General features: G+C 37.7%; 4 protein-coding genes across 7 annotated transcripts; 2 read left to right on the top strand and 2 right to left on the bottom strand.

The window, feature by feature from the left end:
* Positions 1–306: 306 nt before the first annotated feature.
* Positions 307–2,079, top strand: LOC117632395 (xyloglucan 6-xylosyltransferase 2-like). Its single transcript, XM_034365857.1, has one exon. The coding sequence runs from the start codon at positions 541–543 to the stop codon at positions 1,921–1,923; it is 1,383 nt and encodes a 460-aa protein (XP_034221748.1). The 5' UTR covers positions 307–540; the 3' UTR covers positions 1,924–2,079.
* Positions 2,080–3,235: 1,156 nt separating this feature from the next.
* Positions 3,236–9,358, top strand: LOC117613958 (probable histone-arginine methyltransferase 1.3). Of its 2 annotated transcripts, XM_034342595.1 has the most exons (15): positions 3,236–3,733; positions 4,238–4,300; positions 4,499–4,601; positions 4,860–5,003; positions 5,245–5,348; positions 5,469–5,567; positions 5,660–5,729; positions 5,968–6,064; positions 6,589–6,643; positions 6,841–6,924; positions 7,736–7,917; positions 8,038–8,210; positions 8,287–8,438; positions 8,530–8,565; positions 8,647–9,358. In XM_034342595.1, the coding sequence occupies exons 1-14, from the start codon at positions 3,530–3,532 to the stop codon at positions 8,536–8,538; spliced, it is 1,539 nt and encodes a 512-aa protein (XP_034198486.1). In that variant the 5' UTR covers positions 3,236–3,529; the 3' UTR covers positions 8,539–8,565; positions 8,647–9,358. The 2 variants fall into 2 exon arrangements, with proteins under 2 accessions (XP_034198486.1, XP_034198485.1); XM_034342594.1 differs by lacking the exon at positions 8,530–8,565.
* A 460-nt stretch (positions 9,359–9,818) lies between these two features.
* LOC117614119 (isoleucine--tRNA ligase, chloroplastic/mitochondrial) lies at positions 9,819–21,327 on the bottom strand. Of its 3 annotated transcripts, XM_034342814.1 has the most exons (22): positions 21,155–21,327; positions 19,798–19,996; positions 19,480–19,634; positions 19,308–19,409; positions 19,021–19,090; positions 18,516–18,628; positions 18,219–18,287; positions 17,834–17,941; positions 17,259–17,409; positions 16,437–16,668; positions 15,998–16,284; positions 15,753–15,889; positions 15,083–15,230; positions 14,647–14,778; positions 13,985–14,113; positions 13,150–13,277; positions 12,891–13,049; positions 12,503–12,628; positions 11,821–11,894; positions 11,149–11,398; positions 10,406–10,585; positions 9,819–10,290 (listed from the first exon to the last, which is right to left on the bottom strand). In XM_034342814.1, the coding sequence occupies exons 1-22, from the start codon at positions 21,239–21,241 to the stop codon at positions 10,048–10,050; spliced, it is 3,279 nt and encodes a 1,092-aa protein (XP_034198705.1). In that variant the 5' UTR covers positions 21,242–21,327; the 3' UTR covers positions 9,819–10,047. The 3 variants fall into 3 exon arrangements, with proteins under 3 accessions (XP_034198705.1, XP_034198706.1, XP_034198707.1); XM_034342815.1 differs by lacking the exon at positions 17,834–17,941 and having other exon boundaries at positions 21,155–21,307; XM_034342816.1 differs by lacking the exons at positions 9,819–10,290; positions 10,406–10,585; positions 11,821–11,894 and having other exon boundaries at positions 11,263–11,398; positions 21,155–21,307.
* Positions 21,328–22,333: 1,006 nt separating this feature from the next.
* LOC117619476 lies at positions 22,334–24,754 on the bottom strand. Its single transcript, XM_034349449.1, has one exon. It carries the CDS (start codon positions 24,674–24,676, stop codon positions 22,529–22,531), a length of 2,148 nt encoding a protein of 715 aa, XP_034205340.1. The 5' UTR covers positions 24,677–24,754; the 3' UTR covers positions 22,334–22,528.
* Positions 24,755–27,225: the final 2,471 nt, after the last annotated feature.

Raw genomic sequence — 27,225 nt, 5'->3', positions numbered from 1 at the left:
TTATGGCAACTTTTTTCTGATAAATTGCTATTTTAGACTTTGAGAAATTTATGGTACTTTTGGTGTTATATATAGTAGTTATTGTATTTAATATATATATTTTTGAAGATTATATAAATAGATACTGTAAAATTTGTAAATGAAAAATTGGCGGGATTGACATAAAACGGACTTTCTGGCAATTAAGGTGAGGCGGGATCCACCAGTCTACGTACTGATTCAACCACAGAGGATCTATTCCGTCCAACGTGATGACGTGCGAGAAGAACTTAAAATTTTAATTTAATAAAATAATTTTAAAAGAATAAGAAACTTGTAGGAAGCCCAACACATTTCTGATCTCTTCTTTCTTCAGCTCCACCGACGCTTCCCATTCTCACTTCTCTAAACCTCATCTCCCTCCATAAACACCCACAAACCTCACCATATTTACCACTCTAACCTAACCAAATACAATTCAAAGCATTGTGCTCCACACAGCCTCATCCTGAACGCGACCTCACACTCCAGTTCCCTTCGGTTCAACTCGGCCGAGTCAGAATGCTGGAGCGGTGCTTAGGGCCTCGCCGGGCCCGCCAAGTCCAGAGGATGCTCCGCCACGGAACGACGACGTTTCTCTGTCTATTCTTAACCGTCGTCGTCCTGCGCGGCACAATCGGCGCCGGCAAATTCGGAACCCCGGAACAAGACTACAACGAAATCCGCGAGCACTTCTACTCGAACAACCGGCGCGTGGAGCCCCACCGGGTCCTCCAAGAAGCCACCACCCAACCCGACCAAAAGGAAGCCGACCCAGCCCAGTCCAACAACTACGCCACCTTCGACATATCCAAAATCCTCGTCGACGAACCAGGATCCGACGACGAAAAGCGGGACCCGAACACTCCGTACAGTCTTGGGCCAAAAATATCGGATTGGGACGAGCAGAGATCCGATTGGTTGAAAAAGAACCCGAGTTTCCCCAACTTTCTCGGACCCAATAAGCCCAGGGTGTTGCTGGTAACCGGGTCGTCGCCCAAACCGTGTGAAAACCCGGTCGGCGATCACTATCTCTTGAAATCGATTAAGAACAAAATCGACTATTGTAGGATCCACGGGATTGAGATCTTCTACAACTTCGCGCTTCTGGACGCAGAAATGGCAGGGTTTTGGGCCAAGCTTCCATTGATCCGAAAGCTCCTGCTTTCCCATCCGGAAATGGAGTTTCTATGGTGGATGGACAGCGACGCCATGTTCACCGACATGGCGTTTGAGGTCCCCTGGGAACGCTACAAGGACCACAACTTCGTTATGCACGGCTGGAACGAGATGGTGTACGATCAGAAGAACTGGATCGGGTTGAACACCGGAAGCTTCTTACTGAGAAATTGCCAGTGGTCTCTTGACATTCTGGACGTCTGGGCTCCGATGGGTCCGAAGGGGAAGATCCGAGACGAGGCGGGTAAGGTTTTGACCCGGGAGCTCAAAGGCCGACCCGTTTTCGAAGCCGACGACCAGTCCGCCATGGTTTACATCTTGGCGAAAGGGAGAGAGACTTGGGGGGAGAAGGTGTACTTAGAGAGCGCGTATTATTTGCACGGGTATTGGGGCATTTTGGTGGATCGATACGAGGAGATGATCGAGAGCTACCATCCGGGTTTCGGCGACCACCGGTGGCCGCTCGTGACCCATTTCGTGGGTTGCAAGCCGTGCGGGAAGTTCGGGGATTATCCGGTGGAGCGGTGCCTGAAGCAGATGGACCGGGCTTACAATTTTGGGGATAATCAGGTGTTGCAGATGTATGGGTTCACCCATAAGTCTCTGGGTAGTAGGAGAGTGAAGAGGGTTAGGAATGAGAGTAGCAACCCACTTGAAGTGAAGGATGAGCTTGGCTTGCTTCACCCTGCTTTCAAAGCTTTCAAGCCATCATCATCATCTTCTTGATCCTTTTTTTTATCCCACTTTTTTTTCTCTCTCTCTTTTTTATTTATTTTATTAAAGGTAATAATACATGTCAATTTGTATCTTCTTGCTTTTCTGATTTGTTGTGTTAGAAATGACTTTAAACTTCAGATACAATTCTTGGCTTTTTGGAAGAAATGCATATGCCATATATGTATAGGAGGAGCTCCTTACACTTTGGAGTGGTGAAGAAGATTTTTTGTTTTGTTTTCTTAAATCCTTTTGGGGCAGATTGTATTTGTCTTCTTTGAGTTTTTGACTGAAGTGACAACACCTACCACAAGGTTCAAATCAAAATCAACACTATTGTTCATCACAAAATAAAAAAATCAACACCATTTGTGGAATGCAACTAAATGCTTGCAAATTATAAGGCTTTCCACCCATAAAAATTTATCAAATCAAGTTTTGGTTGTTTCGCAATTTGAACGTTTAGGGACCGTTTGATAACCATTTTATTTTTTATTTTTTGTGTTAGAATATAGAGGAAAAAGAGGGAAAATGGAAGTGATAATGAAAGTAGACTGTAGAGATGAGATGGAAGGATAGGAGGGAAGAACGACAAAAGTGAAAATAAAAACTAAAAAGTGAAATCTATTTGAAATTGTTTTTACTTTCAAGTTTTTGTTTTCACTTTTGTTACCTCTCTCTCCCATCCTCACTCTCATTTTCTTCTATATTCTATTACAAAAAATGAATATTAAAATGATTATCAAACAAGACCTAATGTTTGGAATTTTCGTAAATATTTAAAAACGCTTTTAGCATTTTAAAAACATTGCCAGTAATCCTTTCTACAGAAGAAAAACTACTCTTAATTGCTTAGCGTATTTAGAATAATGTGTACAAGAGAGTATTTGAAGGAAGATTTGTCATAATCGTCCAGCACTATTGACTCGGTCGGTATTTCTAACAATTTCTCACTTGCACTGACACTAAAACAGGTGTCTTATGAAGACGAGGTCGACATGAGTGCTTGGGCTCCAATTTCTCGGCCTGACACATGGTATTGTATAAGTTAGTGGGGGTGGGTCCAGTCCATGGCCAGCCCCACTAGTAAAAAAGCGAAAGGGGAGTCTGTTAAATTTGGGCCAAGCAAAAGGTAAAGCAAACAGCTAGTCTGGCCTGCCACAAAACTCCGAATAATTCCAAACCCCACTTCAAAGTCCCCAAACAAGCAAGGAACCCATTCCCCCGGTCCCACAGCCGAATCCAACACTCACAAACTCACCACGTCACCAACAGCAAGACCTCACGACCACGTCAGCACGTGTTCCCCTCCCTTCATTCAAGCGAAGAGAGAGTGAAGTCTCACAAAGCTCACTGAAGCATTTAAAACGCACACTCAAAGACTCAAAGCTCGCAGCCGCGCACACTATAAAAGCCCAAGGCTATTGTCCGATGGGGTTTTATCTCTTTCCTTTGGCGGCTCTCTAAATTCTCCACCCTCCAGCTGCTCTCAGAAACCCTAATTTTCTCTCGCAAACACTGTTTTTTTAAATAAAAAGTCTCTGCTTTTTTTCCTTTTCCTTTTTTTTGGAATAAAATTGATAAATAAAATTTCGGATTGAGTTTGGAGGAGGCGATAATGGAGGGCTCGAAAGGAGAAGAAGCGCAGAAACAGAAGGAGTTTGTTTTGGCTTCCGTTTCTGAGCTTGCGTCGTCTTCTTCTTCTTCTTCTTTGACGCCTGCGGTTGCTCGGTTTAGCGCGGAAGACGGAGTTGGAGAGCTTCGATTTCAGCAGGAGGCTGAGTCCGATGCTGGCGTCAATGTCGATCTTCAAACTGCTCAGGTTTGCTTCAGTTATTTGGAGTAAGCTTTTTTTTTTTTTTTTTTCCTAACTATTGTTCGGTTGCTTATTTATTTATTTATTTTTTCTAACTATTGTTCGGTTGGCTGCTAAGGAAGTAGATAAAAGAACAGAGAGTAAACCTTTTAGTTTAGCATTGTAAGTTTAGAAAATATTTGGCTTCGTTGTTCGTTTGTTTGCTGAGAAAGTGAAGGAAAATAAAAACAGTGGGAAAAAAAATGTATCTCGAGCATCACGTAAGTGGAGCAATATAGTTGATCGAAGGGAACGGTTTACTCTGTATGTGGTGTGTGTCTTCGAAGATTCAAGTGTACATAAATAAAGATATATATAGATATGTACATATTTCATTTTTCTTACTTTTTTGTTTCTTAGTGACCATGAACGCAATGTAGACATCTGCTTCAATGATCGGTTAAATTATTCATTTTGGAGAAAACTAAGTTTTTTTAATTTGATTTTGGTGTATGTTTTTGTGCTCCTCAGCTGTTCAAGTTAGGCCCCGTGCAGTCAGTTTGCATATCTGAAGGTTCTGATACGGGCACAGAGGTAACCAGAATACTTTATCTATGTGCATTGGCATTTTGAATATTTTACTCGGCATTTTGTACCAGCATCTATCTACTTTAACTTTAGCGAATTTTCTGTTTTGCATGTTGATTATATTTTTGTGTGCGGCATTGCCATATGATTTGTTAAAGTCCTGCCAGATGTTAATATCTTTTGACGTTACTCCTTTTGAACCAGAAATTGTTTTCAAGGGGAGTCACTATCCATTTTAAAAATGAGGAGGAGAGTGGAGCCTTCCATAATGCATTTGAGCAGTGGAAGAAGGACTTTATTGTTCAAGGTGCTGTTTTTTGAAGTTTACTTATCTGTGCTTTAACATAATTCTTTTGTTTATAGATTGACCCAAGAAGTACTAGATGAATGCTCATCGCAGATGCAGAACCATAGTTATTCTTTTGTAATTTGGTTTAAATTTGTTTGACTAGTTATTCTGTACTTTGATGGAGTTAATTTTGTCCTGTTCCTAGAAGTTGTTTTCTATTGCTCTTTTACAGTATTACATGCCTGTCAATGACGACTCCTTTGTTTACCCTTTCAGGAAAGAAACTACCAAATGGAGAAATATCATCTTCCAAAAGCAAGTTTGATGATAAAATAGAGCCATCTTCTGCTAAAATGTATTTCCACTACTATGGACAATTGCTACATCAACAGAACATGTTGCAAGATTATGTTAGGACAGGTTAGTCCACCTAGCTAAAATTTCCGTGCTCATTTTCCATCTTATGTTTCTTTGATTTTGGAGTTATTTAGTTTGCTTGAGCTTCAAAATCCAAACCTAGGGATCACAAGGCAGTTATTTCGATCTATAGGGTTCAGGGGCATCACACATAAATTTATACCAAGCTTTTATTAGTTTCCAGTAAACAATGTTATGAGTAGCTCTTACGGGTGTTAATGATGATCTATTTATCCTTCCTCAGGAACCTATTATGCTGCAGTAATAGAAAATCGTGTGGATTTTACGGGTCGTGTGGTGGTTGATGTTGGTGCTGGTAGTGGTATTTTGTCATTATTTGCTGCTCAGGTATACTCTGCTCTTTGATCAATTAAGTTTATGTTTCATAATCTTGCATTTTTGGTTCTGGCATACTTCTTCATTTTTGTTTCTTCTAATGATCATTTATTTCTTTTATGCTCCCTATAGGCTGGTGCTAAGCATGTTTATGCTGTGGAAGCATCTGAAATGGCAGAATATGCTCGCAAGCTAATTGCAGGGAACCCTTCACTGGGTCAAAGGATAACAGTGAGACTTCTTTATGTCATTTCTTAACTTTTTTGTCCTTTCCTCTCATTATTCTTGTCCTCATATGGGACCGTATGTCATCTACATTATAGGTAATCAAAGGTAAAGTTGAGGAGGTTGAATTGCCTGAGAAAGCAGATATTCTTATCTCGGAGCCAATGGGTAAGTGTTTATATATTTGCTTTAGCCAATTCAAGAGCATGTTTCCTTGCTCTTCTTGATGTTAAACACGTATTTTTTCATCTCTATAATTACTCTATTTGTGCAACATCAGCCTTGGCAGAAATTCGAAACATATTTGGAAGATCAAAATAGCTTGTTCTGTGATCCTTATTTTTTATTTTTAAATTTTCATTATTGAGGTAAATCTAATACAAGATTTTCTTTGGTATGGCTTTAGGCACCTTGTTAATTAATGAAAGAATGCTGGAGACCTATGTCATTGCAAGAGATCGGTTTCTTCAGCCAAATGGAAAAATGTTCCCTACACTAGGAAGGTAAAACGATTTTTCAATTCCTCCTGGGTTTGGTTTTCTAGTAGCTCTTGCTGACATTATTCTACTTGTATCCTGGACACTCGTTGAAAATTTTTTGCTTCTTGATTCTCATGCATGACCTGTACTTTTGAACAACTTATATACTAGACTCTAATGCCACCATGAGCCAGTAAAATTGACTGGTCCTGCCTTAAGTTGTTTATATGTATATACATTTACATGGTCTGTTATTCGGACTCACCCACCTACATTAAAATATCAACCTTTGTGTCGCTGAAAATAAAATATATAAATTTTGATAAAATATACTGTTATTAAACATACTTATGTTGCCTGGTCATGTTATTTTACCCTTGAGTGGTTGGATGATGCTTTGTCAGATTCTTTCATTTCATTTGCTTGTGGTCGTAGTGTATTTGCACTCAAATTTACTGTAAAGTTTCAGATCGATTAGTATTATTACCTATTTGAAAAGGTTGTCTATTAATTTTTTTCTCATCAGTTCAAATTGATTACTTCTGCAGGATACACATGGCACCTTTCAGTGATGAATATTTGTTTGTTGAAATTGCAAATAAGGTGCGTATGCCATCATCATGTCCTGTTTATTTATATATAGAATAGCATAATGGATGACCATTCAGGAAGTTCTAACCTACCAGCCATGTCTAGTGCAGTTTACTAGATTGCTGTTATAAACTTTTAGTGTAATCAGTTTCCTACCTTTGTTCTTTAGAAGAAATGTACATTACTGTGTTTGTTTTCTATATATACAGGCCCTCTTCTGGCAGCAACAAAATTATTATGGTGTTGATTTGCAACCATTGTATGCATCTGCATTCCAGGGATATTTTTCACAGGTCTATATTATTTCTTACACATCTCTAAAATTTATTGGAATTTAGTGTGCCATCCATTATTTTGTTGAACTAGCTTAATTGTCTGCAACTGATGTACTTTGAGATATTGTTCTCTTTTTGTAACTATGATTCCCATGCCTAGGTTAAGTAAGAACTTTAGTAATAAAAGCTTTTATTTATTTAGAGTAATTCCTTATAGTATTTCCTGGTATCTTCTTAATCATATTCCCATGAGAATTAGGTGTTTGAAGCAAAGAGGAACTTGAAATGAACATTCTGCTTTCACTGTTTTCTGAGATACAAAATGTACTAGAGGACAAACCAAATAAAACTTGACATGTCACCTAGTGCATCTCCAATTCTTCCTGATCTGGTTAAACTCATGGCATGCTCTTCACTATTCATGGTATTGTGAAATAAGGGGTAGCTAGATACCCTCTGCCATCATAATTTAAGAGCCCAATTCCCTTTTAGTTGATCGGTATGGTTTTGTAAGATACCAAACTACTTTTATTGATTTACCCCAGCCTTTTATCTAGGGTTCCGTTCTACAAGTTTAATATCTGTAGAAAAAGTTTGAGGCATCTCTTAAATAAATAAATAAAAAAGAGCCCTGGACGTATGTGGCATCAATATTTGTCTTGCCAAGGATTTTCCAAATCCCTAGATTTCTTTGGCTGAATTGCCTTGGTGAGTGATCATTTAACGCTTCCAGGTTCTAGATTTGTGTGTGCTTAAATTTTTTTTTTGGCTGTTTTGGTTGCTAAGAATTGACGATGTGCTGAATTAATCTTGTTTTATTTTCATACAGCCTGTGGTAGATGCTTTTGATCCAAGATTATTGGTGGCTCCTTCAATGTCTCATGTGATTGACTTTACCAAAATAAATGAAGAGGACTTGTATGAATTCGATATACCATTACGGTTTGTTGCTGCTGTAGGCACTAGAGTGCATGGGTTAGCATGCTGGTTTGATGTCTTATTTGATGGGAGGTAATCATCTGATTTTAATGAATAGTATTGTGCATTTTCAGTGGGCTTGATTTCTTTTGCATATTCTTTCCGATTCAAATTTGTGCGCCCCCTGACTACTTTCACACCGCTTATGGACAGTACTGTACAAAGGTGGCTTACCACTGCGCCTGGTGCACCAACAACTCACTGGTACCAATTACGCTGTGTTCTCTCTCAGCCCATTTATGTAATGGCAGGACAAGAAATAACTGGCCGACTTCACATGATTGCCCACAATGCGCAAAGTTACACAATATATCTTACATTGGCAGGTCAGTTTTTATCTACTTGTTTTGGCTGTGGATTTCTTTTGCTGGTTTACTAACTAGTTACGGTTTCACTCTTCAGCTAAAATGTGGGGGCCTGGTGCTGAGCAGGGAGGAATAATTCAGGAATCCTCTTGTAAACTTGATCTCAAAGAGCCCTACTATAGAATGTCCCAACCACAAGCCTATACAATAACCCAAGATCAGCAACCACATCAGCAAATACAGGCGCAGGTATAGGCTAACACCGTAAATTGGACTCTGTTCTGATTTATTTGAATTGACGTTTTTGAGTCAAAGAATAATGATTTAACTAAATCGCCAGGATCTCTAGGAGCAAAAAAATTTGTATTCGTACCAGGTTGTGTCCTGCATTTGTTTGCAATTTCCTTGCCGTTCTTCTGGCCGTCGTAGTGTACTAACTTGGTTTGTGTTGTTATAGGATATACCAATTCACTCCCAGGATTTCGAAGATTCAGAATTTATTCCACAACCATCACCAAGTTCTGGCGTAAAGATGACACTGGCAGATTTTGCTAGATCCACTGGTTCATTGAAAGACACTTTATGATATGGGCATCTCTGTTTGTAACATAGAAACCACTCTGCTCTAGCAAGTGCTGCTATGGTTCCCCGTTAGTCCCCACCACTACCCCAGTTAATTGGTCTCTCCCTCATTTACATGTTAGGGCTTAACCCTGTAAATTAGATATTCATTTGAGTGCTTGTGCAGCAGATATGTGCAATTTTTATCGTGATCTCCAGCGTATCAATAAAACTCAGTCTGTTGCAAAATATTTCTAGGCTTGGGGTTATAGGCATTCTGCAATATGCTTCCCAACTGATTTACAAAGGAAATTTTTGAAATGCGAAGACACCAGTAATGCCTTGCAAAGTTAGGTCACGGGCATTTGTTGTCTTTTTGCTATGTACCCTCCCGATTGGACGTGCTCTATTACTTGGGAGTGCGGTATTGAAGGACAAGCAAATGATGAGCTTGATATTCTCTATTGGTAAGGCTAATTTCTGAACAGTATGGAGATTGTTGTGTTTGTATGATAACCTGTTGCACACATTTAAACAAACTAGGGTGTGCATTGGTTTGAAATCAAATTTGCGTAATGTAAAATTGGATTGCGGGTTTTTCAGTTCAATCCAATCTGATTGGAGCTTAGGATCGGATCTAATGTATATTGGATTGCACTATCGGTTTTAATAATGGCAAAATACTTATTGAGACATCAAAATTATAATTTTTTTGTGTGTGTGGACATATCTGAAAATTGAGACGTTAAAAAGGTGTTTTGGTTCTATAATATACTAGAGTATAAAGTTGTTCATCATAATTTATCATTCCATTTCAAATGCTTGTGAAATAAAAAAAAGAAGTCTGAAACCAACTAGATTATTGAAAATGATAAAATAATTGAATTGAATCGGTCGATTTAGGTCGGATTAGATTGGATCTTGATAAATCATAAATAACTCCGAAGACCATGGAATCTCCCAAAAATCTACGTAACACAGTAAAAAGAAGAATGTACGCTCTGCAATTGGAAATTAACCACGTGCCTTATTCTAAAAAAGTAGGGAAACATTAGAGGACATGCCATGTAAATTAAAACTTGGATTATTGTATTATTGGTTGTAATTTTCGACAAAATCTCCGACGGATGCTGTACAAATGATGCATTGATGCTCTAAGCGATAATATACTGTACAAAAGCCACTCGTCTGCTCAACCCAAAAAGGAATGGATTTGAAGTAAAATCATACCGGAATACTATACGGAGAACAAATCTTGAATCTGAGTTATGCTGTCTACAGTTCTTACACTTTAATCTCAACTGACCACAGCTACAGCTGGAGATGGTTGAATATCAACCACATTATAACAGCGGCTGCAAAGGGTGCTGTGCTCTGGAAACGAACCAACTTGAGGCGAATAATTCCAGCATCTTTCGCACTTTAAGCCCTCGGCACGAGACACTCCAATCCAGACTCTGATATTTCCTTCGATGACATATTCTCCTTTATGGGGTATATCTTCAATCAGCTTATCCTCCAAGGAAGGAAGAACCTCTGCCTGCATATAAACAAATGTAAACAGCATCAATATAATGTTAAAATCTCCAAGTTCAAGACAACAATTGCAGTTTTATAGCTTGTTTCTGGTGTCAAGGTTAGAAATTTGAACTTACCTGAGATGTTATGAATATACGATGCAATGTGTCTGCGTCGTTGTTGGCTGCAGACATTTCAACTAACCTAGAGGCCAGACTGGAATCAGAAGTATGGAGGTAAACCTTGGCATCTAAACTGGAGCCAATTAACTTTTCGGTACGGGCAACCTCCAGGACTCTATTCACCTCGGTTCTCAACTGGTCACAAGTGCATAAGTTTTAGAAACAAGTGAAATACATTGAGACAGATGTCAGCCTGACATACTTTTCAATGTTATAAGAGCATTCTTCTAGCATAAGCAATTAGATATCTACATTATTTCACAGGTGAATACATGCTCATCAATAAAGTATTGCCAAAAAGGAAATAAACACAAAAAAAGGCGCAAAATCAGACCCCAAAATTTCAGTTAATTTTCACGCTATACAATCTCTAGCAATGGAAACGCCAAACACTTAAACATCAAATTTTTTTACATGCTACAGAACATCTTATGCTCTCCAAAACGTAGTGATAAGATAACATAGACATATTGGAACTAGCTGTCTCCTTTTTTATTTGAATGCTCACAGTATATTTCTGGCTTAGAGGGAAAACATAGACAATTAAGTTCAAGAGCATTAAGTTTATGATATCAATTATTTTTTTGGCAGAAAACAAAAAACAAATACAGTTAAAAAATTCCAAGAAGATTCCCCTTAAACAACCACAAACCCAAAATTGGACTGGTGTGTAACCATTAGATGAAAATGGTAATTACCTCAAGAACTTTTTCCCAGAAATCAGTTTCCTCCTTTGGAAGAGAGAGCCGTGTTTTGTTCAAAGCTGGCCATCTTGACTCAAAAACAAATTCAGCAGCAGAGCCATCTTCGTCGGTGTACTGGAACGGAAGGTTTTGCCATACATCCTCAGCCAAATGGGGCAATATTGGAGCAATCACTCTCACTATAGAAAGGAGAAGTTCCGCGAGAACTGTTTGACAACTTCTCCTAGTAAAACTTGTCGTGCCCCTGAAAATGATAAACTATGCTTCATCACTACTTGTGGGGAAAGGAATACAAGATTAATTTAATGATGAATCTGATGAAGGATTATAAATACACAGAAGTTCAATATGAACACTTCAACCTCGAAAGGGGACATGAAGCTGACCTTTGCAATATAATGTGCCCAATCATGTGCATTTTTGTATCAAACTCATTTTTGTCAAAGAAAATTCATTTCATTTTAATATTCCACCACATTGAGGAAATATATTCACACAACCAAAATTAACTCCCCTCCCAAACGAGAATTGAAGGCGACAAGCAAGTCTATAGAAAATGAAAACTTGAATTGTAAAAACATATGCGCATCTTTAGGGTGATAGAATTAAAGTAAAAGAGTTATGCACTTGCTTAGAAACTGGTAGATAGAGCAGGGGAAGAATTACCCAACGTAAAGGCGATCTTTGGCGACATCAAAATAGAAATTCGACAGGTCAACAATGACAAACCGCTGTATGATCTGAAAATAAGAAGCCAATCAAATAGTTGCATGGTAATGTTTTCCAGCTAAACTAAGGGCTAAATGGACACATGAACAAGCTTCAGCAGCCACAACCCTTGAGAGATTTACTGCCATGCTTTTTAAAATGATTTTCCCAATGCCTCAGATTGTCATCTAAGTATGAAACCAAGAATGGAAATTTTATTTTCTATGCTTTCTTTTAAAGAGGATAAACCCACCATACATTTACACTCTTTTCTTCGACATATTTATTATTTGGTTTATGGACCAAATACACAAACTTCCGTCTGCCACAATGGCATTTGTATGTTGCTTCTATGAATTGGCACACATCAAAGCACATATTTATCCTCTATACTCCCTCCCTCCCTTTAAATTGCATTACAAATCTCAGTTTTTGTGAGTGTGATTTTCCTGTCTTATTCAACTCCCAATTTTCGGACGAAGAAAAAATATGTAAAGTTGATACATCTGTGACCATATAAATCTAGGAGCCATTGGAGAAAAAGAGCCTTTTGAACAATGCTATCATCTAATTGAGCATAAGATTGAAAATTATAAACAGAAACATAACAAAATAAAACCAACAAGATTAAGACATTCACCTGAAATATCTTAAAGAACTGATAGTTTTCATAGCACTCTCTACTGTTCTTTACAAAATTTTCAAGCTGAAACAGTGCATGCTGGTCAATCATGGGAAGATCGTGGTATGAAATAGTGGTATCAGCCTGCCAACAGGATGTAGTTATAATAAGTAAAAACAACAGATTAAGAGATAAAGTGCATGAAACAGCATTGTCACTTGCAGTGTAACAAAGAAGAAGTTAATTTGCTTTAAACGAGTTGTGTGCATGCTCATCAATCTGTGTATGCGGGAGAGAGAGAGAGAGAGAGAGAGAGAGCAATTATAATATTTCCATGTAATATATTTATCCAGCAAGAGCTAGTAAAGATGGGAAGTCTTAAGATGAGCAAATAGGTAGAACATACATGCCAATCATGCAGATTTCCCAAAAGGTATCTCAGTGTTCCTCGCAGCTTCCTATATATATCTGACATTTGACGGAGAATTTGAGGGCCAATCGTTACATCACCTGTATAATCTACACTCGAAACCCAGAGACGCAGGACATCGGCTCCATAGCCATCCTGCCAGCATGGAAACAAGACTTGAGTATGCAGATACTGTTGGAGATTGCTTCAGGGGTTAAATGAGTAGGTTCAAATTCCCTTTACAACAATTACTGACCTTTTGGTTCTTCCCTCCTTCAATCACAGTTCGTGGATCTACAACGTTACCCAAAGATTTGCTCATTTTTGAACCCTTCTCATCCAATACAAATCCATGTGTTATAACACTGGAATATGGAGCCTTTCCTGTATCAAAGAAAAGTGACAGATTCATGTCGTGTATCTAAACAAATATTTTTCTTGTAAAAGAAAAGCACCCTCATTGGCTTAGAATCCATGCAGAAGAATGAACACCTGCACAAAAACAAAAATATACTAGCATTGCAGAAACTTTAAATCATACTCCCTCCAAGTTCAACTACTGTAGTAAGAGACTAGAGACTACAATGCAGCAGTCAAGATATTTAATTCCAAAGATCTAACGTAGCAACCCATCTTTCATATAACCTTGGTTCGTATTCCCAAAGTACCATTCTTATTCACCTATGATGTCAAAACTCAAAGTGCAAGGGATATGAAGATAATGCAATGGAAGGATCGGCATGGCCTTTTGACCATAATTTTCAACATAAATCGTGTAGGGGGAAAAAAACAGCCGTAACATTTGTGATTCTTTTTTCTGTCAAAAGGCTTAAAATCAACTGCTTTACATAACAGAAAAAACCACATCAGGTATGGGTGGTAATAGAGGGAACCACAGGAAGTGTAACTGTCATAAATAAACCACTGGGTCTCCAATGAAAATGTGGAAAGCACTCTTCCCTAAAATTTATCACTGCAAACACTAGGAGTAATCCAAAATGTGCTATTTATACAAAGAAAACCACATTCAAATTTACACAGTGAAGAATTCCGCAAAATACTATACATGAACATGTCCGGATTTTAATTACCTTTGGTAGCAACACTTGTCAGCAAAGAACTCTGGAACCACCCCCGATGCTGATCCATACCTTCAAGGTACAAGTCTGCAGGAAGACTATGGCTATTTCTTTTTCCCAACACAGCAGCCCAAGAAGAGCCTGAAACATATTATTTAAATGCACGTAAATAAATACAGGAAATAAAATCATGGAGTCAAATTGCAGTTACAGAACCGAAAAGCCAGATGCAGTTATAGAACTGAAAAGCCAGATGCAGTTATGAACATGCATCCAAAGTAGTAAAACACTTACTGATCAAATAAATAATATGGCAAGTGAAAAGACAAAAGTCAATAATGTAAGAAATTGGCAAGACAATTATACAACAGAATCGACAAGTAACCACTATATATGTAACACATATCAACAAGACAATCAATTATGTTTCAAGCAAACTGGCACAACTTCATATATCATAAAAAATGACCATGGAGATACCAAATCAAGTCATATAAAATATGAGATATTTCAAGATTGCCCTTTTGTGGGGAAAATACAATCATCACTAATGAAAATATCTAACTATATTCATGTTATTATCAAGCTATAAAGGATATGAAAATACTTATTATATAGAAGTGTAAGGTAATGTTGACAAAGGTTAAATAATTCTAAAACTATATTATTAATACCTGAATCAAACCACACATCCATTGTGTCAGTTCCTTTTTCATATTCAGATGCTTTATCGCGATATTTATCAGGGAGAAGATCCTCCACCTTCATGTACCACCATGCATCACTACCCTTCTCGGATATTATAGCTGCGAAAATAGATGACTGGGGGAATCAAGCTTTAATCTATAAAATAAACCATTCAGCTTTCAAAGAATTTAAAAGTAGGCTAAAAAATTGAGCAGTCTTTGCATACATGGATATTGAAAGCACACAAATATGAACCCCTGTGTATACAGACTGGCAGACATGCATACTGGCAAAAGTGAGAAAACCCTCATATTGTATGCAGTTAGAAATATCCCCAATTGATGCTCAGACTTAAATCAAAGATTAACTTATTCAAATCTTAATTAGACACAGTGCTTTTGGAAATAACCAAATGGATCTTACACTTGATATGCTCAATAGTCTCTTCATTCATTAGAGGTTCCTTGGACTGCACATGATAAAAGACTGGAATTGGAACACCCCATGTCCTCTGCCGTGATATACACCAATCAGAGCGGCTAGAAGTCATTGCAGATATTCTGTTTTCTGCCTGAACAAACAATGGCAATGCAAACTACTGTAAATCCAGACATATAAGTAATGATTAATTCTACAAATGCTAAATCATTATATTTTTCCCAAAATTACTAGGAAGAAGCTTCACAATTCCAAGCACATTCTCCATCTGGGCAAGCAGAAGTGGACCAAGTATTAAATTTAATGGAGACAACTTGGGTTACTTGTCGTAAAAATGAGGAAAATAATTATTAGGTTAGATTAAGTTGAGTAAATGCAGTTGAAGATGTCATCATAGCAGCACAATGAAGCAATATTGTTGAATAGCAAGAATACTGGCAATAATATGAATTATATTTGTACAGGGCGCAACAATATTTGTACAGGGCGCAATAATACGAATTATATTTGACTGGCAGACATGCATACTGGCAATAATATGAATTATATTTGTACAGGGCGCATTTAATTTATGCCAGATAACTAATATGACCCTTATCATTCATACAATAACAAGTCTTGCAATACTAGTCCATAATGCAGACCAGACCAATACCTTCGGTGGAATCCATTTTACATGACCAATAGCATCCATAACAGCCTCGCGAAACCCTTCCACTGATGCAAACCATTGCTCGGTTGCCCTAAATATTGTGGGTTTTTTTGTTCTCCAATCATATGGATACTTATGTTCTGCATAATAGAAGGAAGAGATTTGTCACTGACACAACTTGCTATAACCGAAAGGAAAAGGGAACAGCAAATTCCCTGATCTGCTTAAGGAGAGGGGAGAAAACTTACGGTAGGATTCTTCCATGATAATTGATAAATGTTCATCCAAGTATTTCACAACAGCACTATTACCATCCGCAAGTACATCAAGCCCGCAAAACTTTCCAGCTTCTTCAGTGAACTTTCCCTCATCGTCCACAGGAGAAAGCATAGGCAGTCCATACTTCAGGCCAGTGACATAATCCTCTTGACCATGTCCAGGAGCTGTATGGACCAGCCCTGTTCCTGACTCCGTTGTAATATAATCTCCTCCAATGACAACGGGGCATTCCCTATTAAATACCGGATGGACATACCTGACACCAAAATTAGAAACAATACCTTAGTCAATAGTTTTCAGTTTCACCTTTTATGGAAAGAAGGAGATAGTTTTCAGTTTCATTCATATGTTTCTTTTTAAATCTGTAGTTTTCAGTTTCATTCATATGTTTCTTTTTAAATCTGTAACCTGCAGTTTTCGAGATCTGAACCCGACACCCTTTTCCTAACAACAAGCTTCACTCCCCATTTTGCTTCTAATGCTGGCACAAGATCTGAAGCAACAATAAGGAAAGGCTTATTTTCTTCCTTTAGAACATTTCCGGGCCTCCGTTTTTTGTTTCCATCAGATAAAGAAACATCTTCTGGGTCTGACTGTACTTCAACAATGGCATATATAAGCTTGGAATTCACTGCAACCGCTGTGAAAATGAGGGAGAGTAAAATTATTACTTCAATCATTCAAGGAAGTTGCCCATATCTTCAAATGATAAAATTTTAGCTCTGGTGAAAGAATAAGAAGAATTAGAAGGAAAACATATATTAACTAATACCAATTACCAGCAAGATGAGAATCCTTAATTGTGTAGCAAGTGACATTATAAAGGAGAAGAGGCAAGGATTTTATATGGTTTCTTGATCAATAGATTTTCTTCAAAGTCAGTTCGTCCTATCTTCCAAATCAAGCTAATTTTAAGATTAAGAAGTACTTATACAAAATCTAGGCCAAAGATATTTTAGAAAAAGAACTAAAGGCAGCTTCAGAAAACAACCGACTTGTAGAGATGGATACCTAGCGAATTGCCTCATTCACACACAATGTTATACCACAATCGTGGTACTTTTCTGATGACTTTTAACCACTACTACGCTTTATTATGATGTTACTGCCATGAGATACACAGAATGAAAGGGGAACTAATGTAACGAATGAAAATAGTATAAAAAAGCTAAAGTATATGCTGCTACCCATATTTTAGCAATTTAGAAAAATCAGCAAAGAAACTCTCACCAGCATTGGCTGGAATAGTCCAGGGAGTAGTTGTCCAAATGGCTAAGCACACATCGGGGAAATACTCGTTTAATAAGCCACCTGAAGTCGGAGAGGCACTGACTAATTTAAAAATGGCATATATGCTTCTCGACACATGCCCCTCCGGATACTGCAAATAAAAGTTTCAGTCAGGTACATGGGAGCTAAACTAATACAAGATAAGAAAGCAAAATGAGAAGAACGTTTGAGCTTGGCCTAAAACTAGTGGGAAGAAATTTATGGAAGGAATACATGAAGGAATCTATGCTTCTATAACAGATCTATAACACTAACTAACTGGAAAATCTTGAAACACATTTGAACTGCTTCCTTTGGATAAATAAAACACATTTGTACTTAGACAAGGTACTCTCGAGGATGCGACAGAGTTTCATGAAGATATGAAGATGAACTAGAGCACAGTCTAAGCCTGATCATAATTTGGAACTATTCAGAAGCTCCTCAATGTCCCATTCTTTCACATGTCACAGCGGAGACATTTTCTTTATTAATGTTAAGCAGATAAAAATCCAGATCATGAAAAGAATATTCACCTCCAATTCGGCCTCTGCAAGAGCCGTTCGTGATGAGGGACTCCAGTGAACTGGTTTCCTGCCTCTGTATATAAAACCTTGAATGACCATCTGGCCAAACACTTCTATCTAGAAAATGGTACAACGCAAATGAGACAAACGTGTACTGACTCAATTACATATAACCACATATAAGATCAACATCCTTAACCAGAAAGCTGAGAAGGTTTGGTCTCCTTTCACATATTTCATTTCTCTTTTTAATGTCTGTTCGGCAAAAAGAATTCTATATGAGAACCCTTAGTACACATATTTTTACCATAGTATAGGATTGTTGACCATCTTCTAGAAGTTACATTCAATTCAAATTGTCTACAAAGAAAGCATGAGCAAAATTGTAACTAACCTGAGCAGCTTCATATTCTGGATCAAGAGTTAGGTAGGGATTATTCCAGTCTGCCCATACTCCATAACGCTGCAATCAGATGACACAATTAATGTTCAGGAATATTCCAAAGCAGAGGTTTCCAATCTGTTAAAAACTAAATTCTTTTTCTTTTTCAAATAGAAAAATCAACATCCTAACAACTTAAATAATTTCCAAATTATACCTGAAAGGTCAAGAAAAGCATCTGCAAAGTATCATGCTTAAAGAGCAGCCAAGAAACAAACATTGATGTGAGAGGAGATAAAGGGTATTTACCTTAAACGATTCCATCTGAGTTTTAACTGTTTGCTTGGCAAACTTAGCTGCCTTTTGTCTCAACTTTATTGGTGTTAGATCCCTTCGAGCAGCTTGATCAAGTGATTGCAGAACTAAAATAAACGAAATGATGCTGAAGTTAATCAGCACATTCACCCAGGAAAATAAAGTGTACCTAAACTTGACTTTTACAAATTAGGGGTACTTTAGGGCAAACAGAGAGGATATTACAGAAGTCCTAGCAATTTTTATTTTTGTTACATTGGGAGGAAAGAAACCCTGGGGTTTCAATCCTGGGTGCCGAGCAGTGGGGAAGGGGGAGGGCCATAACCACTGTGGTAATCCCACTTGACAAGTCCTAGCAGTTTCTTGATTTCAGATGTGTACATATGATTAATTCAAAATATAAGGTTGCAAATGATTATACAATGCCCCTTCAACTTAGTTTCCATCTGAATGCGTTTTTCATGATAAAACAAATGAGTATGATTGAAACAATACTTGCCTTTCAACTCAATTGGTAAGCCATGACAATCCCAACCAGGCACATAATGAACTTTATAATTTTGAAGAAGCTGCCCACAGAAAAAGAAAAAAATACAGGAATGAACTTTATTTAATTTTGTGAAAGGACCATTGAGCCTTGACAGTCAATGAAATGTAGCTTAGTTTGCATATAAGAAGAGGATAGGAGCTGGGTTTGTGTGACTAAAGCTTTTTTATTATATAATTACATTTCTTTTAAGTATAATCGTATCATAGTGAATGGATAAGCAAGGGAAGGATATATACCTTATAACGATTAATAAAATCCTTTAAAATCTTATTTAAAGCATGGCCTATGTGAAGATCACCATTGGCATACGGAGGACCATCGTGAAGAATGAAATTTTCCTGACCAAGTAAAAGTCAGCCAATAAGTCATCTCAGGTAACAAATACCTAAGGCAAGGTACGAAACTTACCCCTGTGTTTTTACCAACAACTCTCTTGAACACTTGATTGTCATCCCATATTTTTTGAATTTCAGGCTCTCGTATCAAAGAGTTCGCTCTCATGCCAAATGATGTCTTTGGCAGATCAACCGTGTGCTTGTATTTCCCATCTTCTTGCTTTGCCCCTAATCAACAAGGATCAACTCAAACAATTAGAAAAGAGGACTATCACGTTCAGGTTTCAGACAAAAATTACAAATAGTTTAAGAGGAACTCTCTAAAAATCATGTGATGGATCAACACTACAAGCACCATCTTTCAAGAAAGAATAATAACATAGAAAAACACCTTCAGCTGCTTTCTTCGCGGCCATAACAGGTCCTCGAGATCTTCGCTTTGAGGAAGAAGCAAACTCATCATTGGAATAACTAGAATGGTGTGCCATATGAAAGAGGGAGAATACTTTAACTGACGACCTATCTCTGAAATAAAAGAGGCCGACAGAAGCTGTGCTCCTAAAGGATGAGCAAGTTCTTTGTGACAGAACCTGATCATGTACAACACAATCTATCAGTTTTGTTTATTAAAAAAATATTAAATTTAAGATGGAGTAAAATGAGATACAAATCCAATCTTCAAATGAAAAATTGAACTCAATCATGAATTGAACCATTTATTTCAAGTAAAATACTATTAAAATAAGTTCAGAAGAAGAAGAAAAGAAAAAAACTATGACTGTGAAGGTCATGTACAAACTTGTGGAAAGAAATCTTTATCTATATGTTAATAGTCAGTTACAAGAACGAGTTATTTAGTCCACGGTTATATTACCACCATTGTGATTCGGCTGGGACATCAAATTCCAGTAGAAGTTAAGGCAGAGCCATTTTACAGAGTTTTTATTTATTTTTATTTTTATACATTTTTTTAAAACAGAAAAAAAAAAAAAATTCCCTTTTTCCAGAACTTGAAAAATCAATTCTGTGTGCTCGCACTTTTGAATTCCATTTACAATAAACAAGAGACCACAAAAATTTGAAAATTTATTTTTCTTTCTGTCTCTGCATCTTCTACCAATTTGAACAAGAAAAAAAGAATAGAAACAGTCAAAATTCTAACCATAGAAGTCGAAATCCCTCTATGTCATTTCATCAAGCAAGTGGTGGACCAAAAACAAAAGCCTACCAACGCCACATAAACTCATTTGCTGATAACCATTTTAATTTTATGCACATACAGTCACACACACAATCAAATTGTAATGCATTTCCCTATACAAATCTAATTAAAAACCTGAATTCAAAAACATTTTCACTTCATCACCAGAACTGGTCAACAATTCCATAACGAGCAAAAATTACAATCACAAAAAGCATCACAACTTTAAAACGCGTCGCAAAACGCTCTTCATTTTATCCCAATCACAAAAAGCTGTTCAAGTAGTTTAAAGTAGGCTCGTTTTCCCAGAAACCGTAGGAGAAATGTAGGAAGAAGACAAAGCTTGAAATCTCAAACAGAACCCAGAACTACTATAACGCAGTCGAAACTGCCAAAGTCTTTCTAGTGTTTCCTAACACTTTCTCGGGAACCAAACAGAGCATGAACACTCAAATGTGAGCTACAGTTAAGCATTTGTGTGTGTTTATGTGCGTGCATATAGATACAAATATACAAATATACGTCTCCTGTGTGTGTAAATATATACCCTGTAAGGAGAGGTTTGAATCACAGCCATTGTGGCCTCCCTGGGTTTGAACGAAAAGGAGTGTGTGGCGAAGGATTTGAAGTTCATTGGAAGAGCTTCGCCATTTGGGGACGGGGACTGTCAGCTAAAAGAGGGAAACTCCATGCGGATAAAACGAACCATTTGGTCCAAAACGACCAAAACCTTACAGCCGTTTGTTTATTCATGTTCCGACTCGTCAAAGAAACGGGTCGGGTAGAGGCTCAACCCGTTTTAAAAAAGATTTTCTGTATGAAGGGGTTTTTGTTTTGTTTTATTTTTATTTTTTACTTTTCGCCTTTCTTCCTAGCTCTATAATACATTTTTATTGTAGGATTTCAATATCCAGATCTTTGTAAACATGTATATTAAAGGAATAAAATTGAGCCAAATTGCAAAATAAAACCTACTCTATACCATATAATCGAGTTTACGGTAATAATTTGCTTCTTACGATAAACAAATCATTTGATGTACCTAATCCAACAACTTGTACAAATATTATTTTCTACAATAATAAGGAGATTCAAACTCGGATGCAAAAGCGGCACGCACACAATCCTAATTAACTGGCCAAACCCAAGTTTGCAAACACATTATTTGATAAGCAAATTTATAGAATACAAAACCGCCTGTAAGGAAAAGAATCCTAATTGAAGAACTTGTACGTAGTTTATTTTTGGCAATGATAATAAGATACTATTATGTGTACTATAACACATTATTTGATAAGCAAATTTGTTTCCTTTAACAGGTAAAGAAGAGAATTTTCAAGAATTACGAACAAGAATCCTTACGCTCTTTTGATGGGTCGGGAGTTGGGATTGGATCAATTGCACGCTCATACAGTTTTTGTCAATGAGTGAGAGCGCAACAAATGTTGGTATTTATAGAGAGAAAGATTGTTCATTTTAATCAGGAAAGTGACACACATGACGTTACCATCCAGACAGAAAAGAAATAAAAGAAAAGAGGAAACACAAATTGAAACTTGGAGGCCAAGACACCACGAGACTTGGAGGCCAAGGCTGCAACAAACAATGTCAGACAAATTAGTCAACAAACTTAATACACAGTTTTCTTGCCCACAGTAGATAACTGTGGAAACAAGCTTAGGAGAGGATCCGGATCCATGAGGACACGATGTCCAAACTCATTAAGAAACTTCAACATGTAGGTTCTGTTTCATAAATATTTCTTTAAAAATAAAAATAAAAAAATCAACGAGGGAGAGGGATTCAAAGTCTTGCATATTAAAACTGGACTAACAAACCAACAGGGATAGGCTTATGTACACTAAGCTTTACACCATCAAAACTTGACTATCAACCAACATCATAAGGAAAATTACACCTATTATGTCGAGTTTTGAACACCAAATCTAGGACGGAAAATCCCAAAGATTGAAGCTGCAAATGAAAGAATACCAACAAGTGCACTTTGGAATTTGTCCGAGTTGCTTGTCCTTATGGCAATCTGACCCCTTTGCTTGTTGTTCAATACAACATGAACAGCCATTTTAGAACCTCCAACAGAGAACAGAGATAGTATATCGGCTGTTAGAACAAGACCAGCTCCCCACTTCATCAGAGACAAACCCACGCCAGTTTGGTCCTGCCTTTTAGGGCAATCCTTATTCTTGAGACGCACTTCCAATTTGGCTCCATGTGCTGTTTCACCTTCAAACTGCAGAGCTCCAGCACTTCCAGCCAAAACCAAGTGCTTCCCAATAGCCATTTGATCCTCAATCTTGAGTCCGGTGACCACATTCTCATCTGAAAGAGTTACAGTTAAACTAGCAGCTGTTCCATCTATGTTGAAATTTCTTACTTCGGTTTGACCCCTAAAAATGTGTTTGTGTGTCACATTGGAACTTGGTGTGATCAATTTAAGGAAATCACAACACAGTGCATATTCAAATCTATCAAGGTCAGTAGCTCCAGACAAATCGCCATTACCCAAATACACGATTTCCTGAATTTGATTTTCATTCTTCTCAACACCAAAATCAGTTCCCAAATGCATTATTTTTTCCAGTGCCTCAAAACTTCTGCTAGTATCAACACCGTCCCTTTTGTTATTTGGACAATGCACAATGGATTCTTCTGCCACATACGTGGCCTTCTCCCCTCCTTCCCATACATTAAAGTTGTCATTGATCTCTGCAGCAGCAAGATCATTATCTTCAATCATTTCAGCTTGAATAGAATCCCCGTTTTGGCCTTTAAAGTCTGAACACTCTACACAGTTTAGCTCTATGGAAGGTTCAGACTGTTTAATGACGACGGACTCTTTCCGCAACACTGGCCCGTATTCTTCTCCTTCTTCAACTACCATAACTCCAGGTGTGATACTAATATTTTCCCCAAGCAGAACCAAGCTGGTTTGTTCTTTCTCTGCAGGGACATCCTTCTCCTTGAGAGACACTTCCACTTTGGCTCCATATACTATATCGCCTTGAAATTTCACAGCACCAGCATTTTCTGCCACATTCTCGCATAAGAGAGTAACAGATAGTGAGTTCAGCGTGATTGATTTAAGCAAATCACTACACAGTGCATTTTCAAATTCCTCATCCTTAGTAAGCTCAGATAAATCACAATTTTCCAAATTCAAAGTCTGATTTTCGCTCCACTCAAGGCCTAAATCAACACCATTCCTTTTGCTATTTGGGCAATGCACAAAGGACTCTTCTGCCACATACTTGGCTTTCTCCTCTTCTTCAAATACATTAATTCTCAACTCCTCAGCATTTGCTTCATTTGTCTCTGTCATAGGAAGACCATTATCTTCAATCCATTCACCTTGATCAGAATCTCCATTTTGACCTTTGCCAAAATTACTCAAATCCGAACCCTCAACACCTTCAACATTATTTACCTCTATGGCAGGTTCAGATTGCTCAACTACCAAAGGCTCTTCCCACTTCACTGCCTCATCTTCTTCTCCTTCTTCAACCTCAGAAACCTTAACTCTCGGCGCAATACTAATCTGACCCAAAAAATCACCATTTTCCACTTCACTCAAAACCTCTTCACTACCCACCACATCATTATCATCACTCTCCCATGACAACTGGGCAATGGGCATAACCCTCTCTGAAATTGCATCATCCACCATAACTTTCTCGAAAACAGGTTCAAACTCATCTGGGTAGGCCACAGAAGGGCAAGAAAGCTCATATTTTTCAACAGAGTCACTCTGTTCAAGAGCTTCCTCATCTGGGTCTGCCACCAATGGCCTCTCCGACGCCGTTTCAAACTCCTCCCCAGTCACAAAGGCCTCAGACTCAGACCCACTCTCACAACCAATACTGCTAATATTACAACTACTGCTATAACCCAAATCATGACCGTTGAATTCAGAATCAGATTCAGAATCAGAATCAGGAGTAGGAGGAGCTCGGATAGGAAGAGAACCTGCGAGTGAAGATGAGCTCAAAAGAGCGAGCTTACCTGGTGTCCCTTGTGTTGCAGAAAGACGAACATAAGGCTTTGAATCCATAGACTAGAGCTCCTGTACGCCCAAAAGCAAAAGCAAAAGTTAAGAAAGAAACAGCAGCTGCCAAAGGAAAAAAAAGGGTTTTGCTTGTTTTGTTTTGTTGTGTGTCTTTTTTTTTTAATTAATAAAGGGTTTTGCTTGTTGGATATTAAAATTTTGGATTATTTGTTCTCTCTCTTCTTTTTCTCGATGACTTCTATCTTTGTATCTTGGTTTTTTTGTTTTTTTTTTCTCGATAATTGCTATGTTTCTTAATGTCTAATACGAATAAGTCGTTTTGAACAAGAGTGTTGTTATTTCTACTTATTTGTCATATTACCCAGGACTTAGGGAAAAAGCATTAAAACAATAAAATTAATTTAAAAAAAGAAGAAAAAAATGAAAAAAATAACTAAAAAGATTATTAAAAATTATAAAACCCTTTCCCTCTCATCATGCATACCCCACCCTTCTCCCTCCACCGCACTGCAGCCATCTCCCTCACTTCCCTAAGAGCAACTTCACCCATTTGCCTTTAGCCTAGGGGTGACAATTTCGGATACGACCCGATACACGACTCGAAACCCGCACGAGAAATTAGCGGGTTCAACCCGCACGATAAAAAAACAGGTCAATTTCGGGTCAACCCGTTCTGACCCGTTTAATAAACGGGTGGGTTTCGGGTCAACCCGCTAACCCGCTAACCCGCTATAATACCTATCTAACCCGTTTATTAAACGGGTCGTGTCACGGGTCGTGTCAACCCGTGTACAACCCGCTAACCCACTAAAAAATAAAGACAAATGGAGATTTCAACACACACACAAGGGGTTTCGAACTCCTACCATCTTCATTTCTCTCAAACACCTTATCCACCATGCTACAAACAATTTTGTGATTTTATAGTATACCTTTTGATATTTATAATGTTTCTTTTTCTTTTGTGTTTTCCTTTCTTTTCGGTCTCTCTTCTCCTCTTCTTTTTTTTTTCGTTCTTTCTTCTTTCTCCCTTTTTTTCTTCTTCTCTCTTTTCCTTTCCTCTTCTCTCCTTTTTTTTTTCTTCTTTCTTTTCTTTCTCTTTAGTTTTCTCTCATCTTTCTTTTCTCTTTCTTTCTTTCCTTCAATCTTCTCTCCTCTCTCTCTCTCTCTATTTTTCTTTCTTTCTTTTCCTTCTCTCTTCTCTCATCTCTCTATCTTTTTTTTTTCTTTCTTTTCCTTATATTTTCTCTACTCTCTTTGTTTTTTTTAATTTAAATTTTTTCGGTTGTGGGTTTTGTAACATGCATGTTATTATTTATGAACCCGTTACACGACTCGAAACCCGCAGGATAAAAGACGACCCGAACCCGACACGACACGTTTATTAAATGGGTTGGGTTCGGGTTGAGCATTCTTGACACGTTTATTATTCCGACACGACACGAACCCGACACGACACGACCCATTGCCAGCCCTACTTTAGCCATGGCAAGGGTGGAGCTAGGGCAGCCACTATTCACGTGAATAGTGGTTGCCCTTGCAAATAATAAAAATAGTTTCCACCCGTTGCCCTTAGCTAAGGGCAATTACTATTCATTTTTTTTGTTTTTTCCTCATATTTTTTAATGAAAATAATTAATTTTGGTAATATTTTCAGATAAGATTTTCGGGTTCCTACGTGTCAAGACTATTCATAATCAGATAAAATTTCCGGATAAGATTTTTTGATTCAAATTTCGGATGAATTTCAAAGTTCAAATTTCAGATAAATTTTTGGGTTCAAATTTCGAATGAATTTGGGTTCAAATTTCAGATAAATTTGGGTTCAAATTTCAGATACATTTGGGTTCAAATTTCGGATGAATTTCAAAATTCAAATTTCATACAAATTAGGGTTCAAATTTCGGATGAATTTCAAATTTCAGATAAGATTTTCATCCAATAAAATCAAGCCACGTGGCATGTCTATCTTGCCAAAATTTTCTATAAAACCAGAGTCTCAGCTCATACCTCTCACACCACATCTTTCTATATTTTCATTTCTCAGAGTTTAGAATTCATACTTCATTCATTCTCAATGGAAGAATTTAGGAGATGCTTGGAGAGGCAAGAGAGAGAAACAAATGAGAGAAACCGTAGAGCAGATGAAGTCAATGAGTTGCAGAGACAAGTCGATGAGCAAGTTCTCATAGCAGTGGCTTTGCAAGATGAAGAGAACCAAGGTCGCCGCCGTGGTTCACAAGTCGGCCGCCGCCGAAATGTGGAAAGACATAGGCATTCTCGGGGTAAGAATCTTTTGGAAGATTATTTTATCCCAACTTCTTTGTACTCGGATGTTGATTTTCGAAGGCGATTTAGAATGCAACCTCATTTGTTCAATAAAGTCATGCATGATATTTGCAATTATGATGCATACTTTGTTCAAAAGTGTGATGCTGCTGGGGTTTTGGGGCTTCTTTCGGAGCAAAAGCTTACAGCTGTTATACGAATGTTGGCGTATGGAGCATCTGCTGATCAGGTGGATGAGATTGCCCGGATGGGGAAGTCCACTACGTTGGAGGCTTTGGTAAGATTTTGTCAAGCTGTTGAAACTC

This window comes from Prunus dulcis, chromosome 1, assembly GCF_902201215.1.
Source record: "Prunus dulcis chromosome 1, ALMONDv2, whole genome shotgun sequence".
In the NCBI taxonomy this organism is placed as follows: domain Eukaryota; kingdom Viridiplantae; phylum Streptophyta; class Magnoliopsida; order Rosales; family Rosaceae; genus Prunus; species Prunus dulcis.
Note: the sequence above shows the minus strand (reverse complement) of the source record. Positions and strands in the feature narration are given on the sequence as shown.

Bases quoted from the DNA above. Each gene is read 5' to 3' on its own strand.
- LOC117632395 (XM_034365857.1), top strand. From the start codon at position 541: ATGCTGGAGCGGTGCTTAGGGCCTCGCCGGGCCCGCCAAGTCCAGAGG.
- LOC117613958 (XM_034342594.1), top strand. From the start codon at position 3,530: ATGGAGGGCTCGAAAGGAGAAGAAGCGCAGAAACAGAAGGAGTTTGTT. The intron at 3,734-4,237 runs GTTTGCTTCAGT...TGTGCTCCTCAG, and splicing joins TCGATCTTCAAACTGCTCAG to CTGTTCAAGTTAGGCCCCGT. The intron at 5,730-5,967 runs GTAAGTGTTTAT...GTATGGCTTTAG, and splicing joins TCTTATCTCGGAGCCAATGG to GCACCTTGTTAATTAATGAA.
- LOC117614119 (XM_034342814.1), bottom strand. From the start codon at position 21,241: ATGAACTTCAAATCCTTCGCCACACACTCCTTTTCGTTCAAACCCAGG. The intron at 15,890-15,997 runs GTAAGTTTTCTC...TCTATTATGCAG, and splicing joins TATCATGGAAGAATCCTACC to AACATAAGTATCCATATGAT. The intron at 13,050-13,149 runs GTCAGTAATTGT...CCATGCTGGCAG, and splicing joins AAGGAGGGAAGAACCAAAAG to GATGGCTATGGAGCCGATGT.
- LOC117619476 (XM_034349449.1), bottom strand. From the start codon at position 24,676: ATGGATTCAAAGCCTTATGTTCGTCTTTCTGCAACACAAGGGACACCA.